The sequence below is a fragment of the Balaenoptera borealis genome, assembly GCF_965194805.1.
Source record: "Balaenoptera borealis genome assembly, chromosome: 17".
Taxonomy (NCBI): Eukaryota; Metazoa; Chordata; class Mammalia; order Artiodactyla; family Balaenopteridae; genus Balaenoptera; species Balaenoptera borealis.
The window spans coordinates 83,333,484-83,342,145 of NC_138876.1; the positions used below are offsets into that span (position 1 = coordinate 83,333,484).

General features: G+C 49.7%; 1 protein-coding gene across 13 annotated transcripts in view; it reads left to right on the forward strand.

Moving 5' to 3' along the window:
- PRKDC (protein kinase, DNA-activated, catalytic subunit) overlaps window positions 1-8,662 on the forward strand; it is a 152,519-nt gene that overhangs the window by 141,501 nt on the left and 2,356 nt on the right. For 10 of the 13 annotated variants that reach the window (XM_082364137.1, XM_082364131.1, XM_082364136.1 and 7 more), the window contains 9 exons: window positions 1,505-1,709; window positions 2,827-2,894; window positions 3,422-3,642; window positions 3,887-3,979; window positions 6,031-6,120; window positions 6,305-6,376; window positions 6,456-6,657; window positions 7,099-7,287; window positions 7,878-8,017. In XM_082364137.1, coding sequence (XP_082220263.1) covers window positions 1,505-1,709; window positions 2,827-2,894; window positions 3,422-3,642; window positions 3,887-3,979; window positions 6,031-6,120; window positions 6,305-6,376; window positions 6,456-6,657; window positions 7,099-7,287; window positions 7,878-8,017 — 1,280 coding nt within the window. The other 3 variants (XM_082364141.1, XR_014236507.1, XM_082364132.1) reach the window with 3 other exon arrangements.

Consider the following 8,662-nt stretch of genomic DNA (forward strand, 5'->3'; position numbering starts at 1 on the left):
GGGCTGTGTCCCGGCCAAGCTCAGCCCACCGCCCAGCAGGGCCGAGCCCCCCGCAGAAAGCTCCCCGCAGCTGCAGCCGTGGTTTGTCCGGAGCTTGCTTCCTAGTACCTGGGACAGTCCATCCGGAACTTTCTGCTTCGTACCAAATCGGCACATAATTTGCGTCGGTTAATTAAACTGTTAATCCACTAAAACAGAACTGCCTCAGGTTTCACTCTAGGGGGCCCTTAGGGGCATTATGCCATTTGGATCAGTGCTGGTGCTGGTTATGCTGGGAAATGCGGGCTGATCTTTCCCTGCAGTCTAAGAACTGCAGACTGTTTCTGTACTTCTAGTCCAGTTATAGATCAAGGAAGAACTGTGTTTTATGTATGTTAGTTTTCCTGTAGTGGCTTGTCTAAAACAGAGCTTATATTTCATTTATACCAGACTCATGATGTGGGGTTAGTTCTGCATTTGGGAAAACATTTCTAATTAAAGATGATCAGGTGAACCTTGACAACTATTAGGTCACCATTAGTAATACTCTTGAGTTTTGTTTTTTTAATTTTGATATCAGGATTATAATTTAAATAAATATTTGAGTAGAAACTAATACAAAGGATGATTTGATATATTCCAAGATAAGGAACTTCTAATAATAACTGCTTCTAGAAATACAACTTACCCAAATGCTATTTATACTGGTTCTTGATCCAAAATAATGGCTTGAAAGACCCTCACTAAGGGAGAGTGTTTTTTTCTTATGTTTTTCTCTTTGCTCTGAGGAAGAACTTTGAGCTGTTCATTTTTTTAGAATTTATTTATTTATTTAATTTTGGCTGTGTTTGGGTCTTCGTTGCTGCGTGTGGGCTTTCTCTAGTTGTGGCGAGCGGGGGCTACTTTTCGTTGCAGTGCGCGGGCTTCTCATTGCAGTGGCTTCTCTTGTTGTGGAGCACGGGCTCAGTAGTTGTGGCTTGTGGGCTCTAGAGCGCAGGCTCAGTAGTTGTGGTGCACAGGCTTAGTTGCTCTGCGGCATATGGTATCTTCCCGGACCAGGGCTCGAACACGTGTCCCCTGCATTGGCAGGCAGATTCTTAACCACTGCGCCACCAGGGAAGTCCCTGGGCTGTTCATTTCTATTGAATTATGTCCTTTATTTTGTACTTTGTTCCTAATTACTCCCGTTGTCATGATGGTGCAGATCAGCAGCTGTACAACGGATGCAGAGGTTAAAGGATTTTCCCAAGTGTTTAAAGCCCTTGTTAAGAATTTATGCCCAGAAGTCACCGCTGACTGTCATCCTTTCCATCTTCTCAAAGGGGCACAAAGACAAAAACAAAAGGCAGGCTGCTGTGCTTCAAGACTGTTGAAACGTTCAAGGAGAGTGAAACTATCAATTAAAAGCGTAGAAAAAAACCAATACAACTTGAGCGCCTGTTTATTATAAAGATTCGTGAGCCTAGAACTTTTTCAGAAGTTCAACTAAACATTAATCTTTAAGGTAAATTATCATTAATTGCAGGCTTTTGGGAAAGAATTTGATACCCACTTTGGGAGAGGAGGCTCTAAGCTCCCTGGCATGAAGCTCCAGGACTTCTGCACCGTCACCAGCTCGCTGCTCGGGAGGATGAGCAGGGGCTCGAAGGCACCGGGGAACCTGAAGGAGCTCTCGCCCTGGATGAGCAGCTTCAGGGCCGAATTCCTGAGGGATGCGCTCGAGGTTCCTGGTGAGTTACTAACCTCGGGGGCGGCGGAGGCAGCAGGGTGCTTTGAGGAGAGTCGTGCCGGAGCGGGGACTTCTGATTCGAAGGTGGTGAAATCGGGATCTTGACGGTTTTCTTTTTTTAAACAGAATTTTAAATTCCACCTACTTTTCATCATTAGGAAAATCTGTAATTACTATGAATAGTACGCTTACTAAATGTCTAGTGATATTCCCGGTGAAGACAAGTGCTCAGACGTCCACCTACTAATAACGGTAGCTGGTCATGTCCTCTGAACCTACCCACGCATTGCCCCTGAATAACTTTTCTTCAGAAATGAAATACAGGAAACCTCAGAGATGCTGCGGGTTCAGTTCCAGACCACCGCAGCAGAACAAATTAAAGCAGGTGGTTTCCCAGTGCGCATAAAAGTTATGTCTACAGTATACTGTAGTCCGTTAACGTGCAGTAGCATCGTGTCTTCAAAGCAATGTACGTACCTGAATTAAAAAACACTTTATTGCTAGAAAATGCTAACCGTCTCCTGACAACTCAGGGTTGCCACAGACCTTCCATTTGTAAGAACCGCAGCATCTGAGAAGTGCAGTAAAACGCGGTGTGCCTGCACGCTGCTTTGTGGGGTGTGCGCTGGTCCCACCTAAAGCGGCGCGATGATGGCACACGCCGTGCCGGCAGGAGGGACGCTCGTGGCACTGAGGACCCGCCCTGTCTTCACCGTGGGATTTGCCAGACCAAGTGTTTCACTGTGGTCGCTTAGGTCCTTATTCCAGTGGGGAGAAAGGGATTCGGAGAAACACTTTCCTTTGTTATTATTAACAGCTGCGCATCACATACCATGCGTTTCAAGAAAACTCCCGAAAACGGAGCCTCCTGACATGCAGCTTGACTCTGCTGGCAACAGCACAGGTGCTCGCCCGGGGCGCTGCCGTCCCTGTTCGCATTTGTCTGCGCCACCCGAATGGGAAGCGTGTCCGCTAGCCTGTCAAGCCGAGAAACGGCAGCGTTTGAAAGAATGCGTCCAGTGAAAACTTTGCGTTAAAGCTTCTCTCCTGTTAGACCAGGGGGTGTGCTTTACGTGCAGGGTGCAGCCTCTGAGTCAGGCTTCTGTGGTTTGTCCCAGGTCAGTACGACGGCAGAGGGAAGCCGGTGCCCGAGTACCACGCTCGCATCGCCGGCTTCGACGAGCGGGTAGGTGCTGGGCGTCAGCCAGCTCCTCAGGTTCGAGGAGAGACGGTTCACTCCCCATGCTGGTCTCAAGCGCACGGGGTTCTCTGAGGGTTGTGTTGCAGGTTTTCTGATGGGAATTTACTGACCTTAATATAATGTTTCCAGTCTTTCAACATCAGTCATGTTTAAGGACCTAGTAAACTCGAAAAATAAACTGTGTGTGTGTGTGTGTGTGTGTGTGTGTCTGTTTCAAACGTACGAGTCTTAAGTCCCTGTAGCAAGTGGGCATGTCGTGTGTGGCTTGTTCCTGAGGACGCATGTTTATAAGCACTTAACTTGTCACTGGGAACCTGGCACCTCTTGGCACTGCAGCCGGGCGGGAACAGGGGCCGGGAGACTCGGTGCCCTCACTTGTCCTTTGCTCTGTTGCCCGCCTGGGTCCCCGGAGGGCGTGCCCCAGGCCTTGCCCCCCGCTCTGGTGATGAGACCCGGGCCCACCTCGGTCTCTCAGCTGCGCCCGAAAATGCTGCTTCCTTTGACCTTTGAAGGTGAGAGTGATGGCCTCGCTCAGGAGACCGACGCGCATCGTGGTCCGCGGGCACGACGAGCGGGAGTACCCCTTCCTGGTGAAGGGCGGGGAGGACCTGCGGCAGGACCAGCGCGTCCTCCAGCTGCTCCAGGTCATGAACGGGCTGCTCGCCCGCGACGCTGCCTGTGGCCAGCGGGGCCTGCAGGTGACGACCTACCGCGTGGTGCCCATGACCTCCAGGTGCGCAGGGCCCCCTGCGGGCGATGGGGACGCGGGGTCACAGGACCGGAAGCGCCTGCTTGGTTTTGTCGGGAAGGGGAGGGGGGCGTCCCGTGACGGTTGGGGTTCTAGGTGTCACGGGACAGAGGCCAACAGCCCAGACGCTGCTCAGCCCGTGATGTTCATCCTCGTGGAGAGAGTGAGGGAAGAACTGTGTTCGAGAGAAGCGAGGGCAGGGGTGTTCATGACTGTTCTTTCCTTCCAGGTTGGGGCTAATTGAATGGATCGAAAGCACCTGCACCTTGAAGGAGCTCCTTCTGAGCAGCATGTCACGGGAGGAGAAGGCGGCCTACACCAGGTGACCTGGGGTCCCAGGGCCCTGCCCGGCCACCGCAGCCCACAGGTCACCTCCCTGGGCGGGGCTCCTCCACCCTGCCTCCAGGGACCTGAATTTTCAGGCCCTTTCATTGGCGCCCTTGGCCGAAGCCTGGCCTGTACTTCTGTACTTTAATCTGCCACTTGATGGGTGAACAAAGGAAATGGAGTCCAGGGTTCTAAACAGTAGTTGCATATATTTTATCACAATTTTTTAAAAAGGATTAACTTTGGGGAAAAAAAGAAGACTCTCTGAAGAAAATAAAAAGTAAGGTTAGCAGCTAACATTTAATTATACATTTTCTGTGGCACTATTCTCAGTTCTTAATGTGTATGAAGTCATTTATTTCTTACAAAAACCAACAAGGTGAGTATTGTTGTCACCTCTCTACAGACGAGGCAGCTGAGGCCGGAGAGGTGAGGCTACCCCAGCATGTAGGGGGTGCAGGTGGGGGTGCAGGTGGGTGCGTAGTTCCAGGTCATGATACAGGGGCTTTCTATTTTTCTTTATCCTTTTGTATTTTCCAGGTTTCCTACGATGAACATGTTATTTTTCAATCAGGAAGTTTTTTAAAAAAATTTGTTCCTTGTTTCTGTAAAGAAAAATAAGGACAGCATGGCTTACCGCCGTTTTGAAGCAGGGGTTGGCACGTTTGGGGGACCAGCGTTAGGCTGGCGGGCGAGGCGACGGTCATCAGTAGCCTCAGGGCCCACGCCTCCTCGCTGGACCCCTGCTCCTTCCTGAGAGTACCCGCGTGGGGGCGGCGTTCTCCTCAGGCACACTCTTACTCCTGGGTAATAGCTGCTACGCAGGGCAGTGTTGACCAACTTCTAATTCCATTCATTTGAGTCTTTTGCCTAAAGTTGTCCCTGCTGCCAGGAGTCCCTCCTCTCGCTTGTGCTTGTGCTGACGCACAGGGGGCCCGAGCCACTCGCACAGGTGACCTTCCCGGTTCCCACGGCCCCCGCCCCCTGCCTCCCGCTTGTGAGATGGGAGAGTGTGAAAGGCATCTGGCAAACATAGGTGTCCAAGGAGTATAAAGTGCTTTTCACATATGGAATTGCAGACAGTACTTCCCACTACCTTTTTAAAACAAGGCACTTCCAGCCCCCATTCCTAAGATCATTGCTGTTTTTTTGTTAATTTACATGTTGCAGTTTTCCAATCTAAAGACTTTTATCCAGTTGAAACTAGGAGAGAATTTAGATGGAAATGGAGTGGTCTCTTTGTGAAATTAACTTAGTAGCATCTCAGAAAAGATTCACCTTATTAAGGGATTTAACTACTAAGTAACATGTTGTGAAGTTGTTCTATCTTTAGTGATTATTATTATTTTTTTTTTTTTAAGGAAAACTTGTTAAAACTTTTGGTGCAAACCCAAGAGTGGGTAAACGTACAAGTAACAGTGTCTCGACCTGTCCACACACTGCCTTTGCCTGGGAAGCGTTACTGAAAACAAGCTTTTCAAATTCAATTCAAATCCATCATCATTTAAGAAGATACTTTTTGGCACTTACTATGGATTTTGTCTGTGTCTGCATACTGGAAATGGTTAAAAAAAAAAAAACGTGGCAGTGTTTAATGACAAAAGCAGACAGGCTGTCTTCAACAAGTAGCTTGTGGTCATTTTGTTTCTTTAGTGACGTACCTGCTTTAAACAAGTTGCACGTGGTGCTGTCCTGCTGCGAGGGGTCCCGCCCAGGGTCAGGCGTGTGGGACCATATGCCTGCATCGCCAGCCCATCATGTTCCTGTGTGTGAAGTGGGACATTTATTGTATCTGGTGGTTCTACGCCTGAACTTTTGCACAGGGGATAGCCGTGGTTCTTGAGGAGTGATTAAGAATGGATAACGGTGTGTTGAAATCCTAGACCCAGAGCAGCAGAGTTCAGTGTTAATATTCAATATGATTCAAGTCGTGTTTATTCTCCCCGACTCTTCACTCCTTTTCAGTGAATTCCTGGTGATGTTTGCCTCTGAAATCAGCGACCCTAGACATCCTCCTAATGCTGATTCTCTTTCCCTACTTGTTAGTGACCCCCGGGCACCAGCGTCTGAGTATAGAGACTGGCTGAGGAGGATGTCGGGAAGGTGTGACCCCGGGGCCTACGCGCTCATGTTCAAGTATGTGTTGTACCGACCAGTTCGTTCTTCTCAAGGTTGCGTATTCACTTTTGTTTCTTAGAAAGCTTTGCCTCGGATCATCAAAATCTAGTTAATCTGGTATTCGAGCTTCACTATAACAAAGAGCTTTAAATTTCAAGTCGTGAGAAGCTCTAATCAGACATTTCCCATTATTAAATCGTAGGGGGGCCAGTCGCACTGAGACAGTCACATCTTTTAGAAAAAGAGAGAGTCAAGTGCCGGCCGATCTCCTAAAGTAAGAGTGTTTCCGACTTTGCTCACGGGGGCTGGGGGGTGGGGGCGGGGGCAGAGGCCACACGACTGTGCCCCTGCAGGCGGGCCTTCCTGAAGATGAGCACCGGCCCCGAGGCCTTCCTGGCTCTCCGCAGCCACTTTGCCAGCTCCCACGCACTCCTGTGCATCAGCCACTGGGTCCTGGGCATCGGAGACAGGCATCTGAACAACCTGATGGTGAGCTTGGAGACGGGCGGCGTGATTGGGATCGACTTCGGACATGCGTTCGGATCAGCCACCCAGGTGAGTGTGCCCTTCTCTGCTCTGGGCTGGAGTTGCCCTTGGGCTTCGCGACCCCTCTGGAAACAGTCGGTTTGCATGGTCGTTGAAGTTGTCATTCTTGGGGAGAGGGAAAATCTCAGCTCTGTTTCAGCCTTGTGCAGACAGGTTGTGGAAGGTGTGCTGATAGATTAATTAGGTAATCAGAGCTAAGAGAAACGTGTTCCTGTAAAAAGGTCGGAGGTTCTATGAAGCCCCGTCATGAAAACATCCCGCGGGGCTGTGAAGCACACCCTCCCTGACATCAAGCTCCGAGTCGCCGTCTCCGTGGCTGTGTCACTGCTCCTGGGCACAGGGACTTCACGTCTGTGTGGCAGGAGCTGGTGTGCTCCCCACGCGTGAGCGACAGCCATGGAAGGGCCCTCCCTCGCGCCCACTGCTTCTCACACGTCCTTTTCTCTGTAGTTTCTGCCGGTCCCTGAGCTGATGCCTTTCCGTCTGACTCGCCAGTTTATCACGCTGATGCTACCACTGAAAGAAACGGGGCTCGTGGGCAGCACCATGGTGTGTGCGCTGAGGGCTTTCCGCTCGCGCCCAGACCTGCTCACCACCGCCATGGACGTGTTTGTGAAGGAGCCGTCCTTCGACTGGAAGGTGCGGTGGTCTCTTCGCACTTTGTGCCTTTGTTACAGCATGCCTGTGATTGACCCGCATCTCCTGTTAGCTGGTGGGAATGTGTCATGTTGTGTTTACTAAAATACTTACTGTTTTGTACAGCACTTTTTCAGAATGAACATTTGGGATCATTTGGCTTGGCTTGAAAATCAGATGAGACGTTCCTTTTATTTGTAGGAAACTGGCTTGAGAGTATTTTTAACCCTTTGGTGATGGTGGGTTTGGTTTCTCTGAGACAAGTTTTAGTTTAAAATCCGTTCCACACAAGGTCTTCCTTGATCATAAAGACAGATAGTGCTTTCTTAAATCTCAAGGGTTCTTCACGATACTGCCCCCCAAAAGGGAGCATAGCAATGGTACCCTCCACAGGGAGGGATGCGTTAAGCCTAAGGGTAAGACCCTCACGGTCGTGGTCACTGTTATTTGTGCTGCCGTGAGAGTTTGCATAAAAAGCTGCGGCGCCCTCCCCAGTTAGAGATTCTGTTTAAGATCATTACTTGTTGAATCTGTGTGAATGTGATCATGTATACTGTTAAGCAGAGAAAAAAAATCATGTTCCTTTCCTTTAGAATTTTGAACAGAAAATGCTAAGAAAAGGAGGATCATGGATTCAAGAAGTAAATGTAACTGAAAAAAACTGGTATCCCCGGCAGAAGATACATCACGCTAAGAGAAAGTTAGCAGGTGCCAATCCAGCAGTTATTACCTGGTAAGACGTTATTTGTGGAAGAAACAAGCACACGCCAACACGCTGGCGTTTCGGAAGAATCACTGAACACCATATGTTTATCCTCGGCCTGTGGTGTCGGCACTGACAGATGGAGGGCCACGGCCTGAGGAGGCCGGCCTCTCCACCGCCCTGCGAGGTCCTAACTCTGGGGCCCCTCCCAGGCTGCCTGGGGCCCCTGCACCGCATTCCTACACTGTTGCGTGACTATCTTTACCTGCACGAGGAGGTTTAGGTTTTAAACTTGCTCTTGTCCTTTTTCAGGACAGATGGGACCTGGGTGGCATAGCCCCGAGGGGCGGAGAGCACAGTGGCGGCTCACTAACCAGTGTGCAGATGGGGTCACCTTTAACTTCGCTTTCGCGTTTTTCTGGTTGAGGTCTAAAACAAACAGGAATGTGTAGAAATGATTCACAAGAAGGAAAAAAAGTTGGACTTTCCCATTAATTAACAGTAAAAGGCTGTCTGTGGTCAGTTGTTTTCTGACAAAGGTGCCAAGACCATTCGGTGGTCTTTCCAACAAGTGGCAGAGGAATGAGGGTGGAGCGTCCACCGCCCACCACATACAAAGTTAATTCAAAGTGGATCAAAGACCCAACTGTAAGAGCTAAAGCTGTAGAACACGTA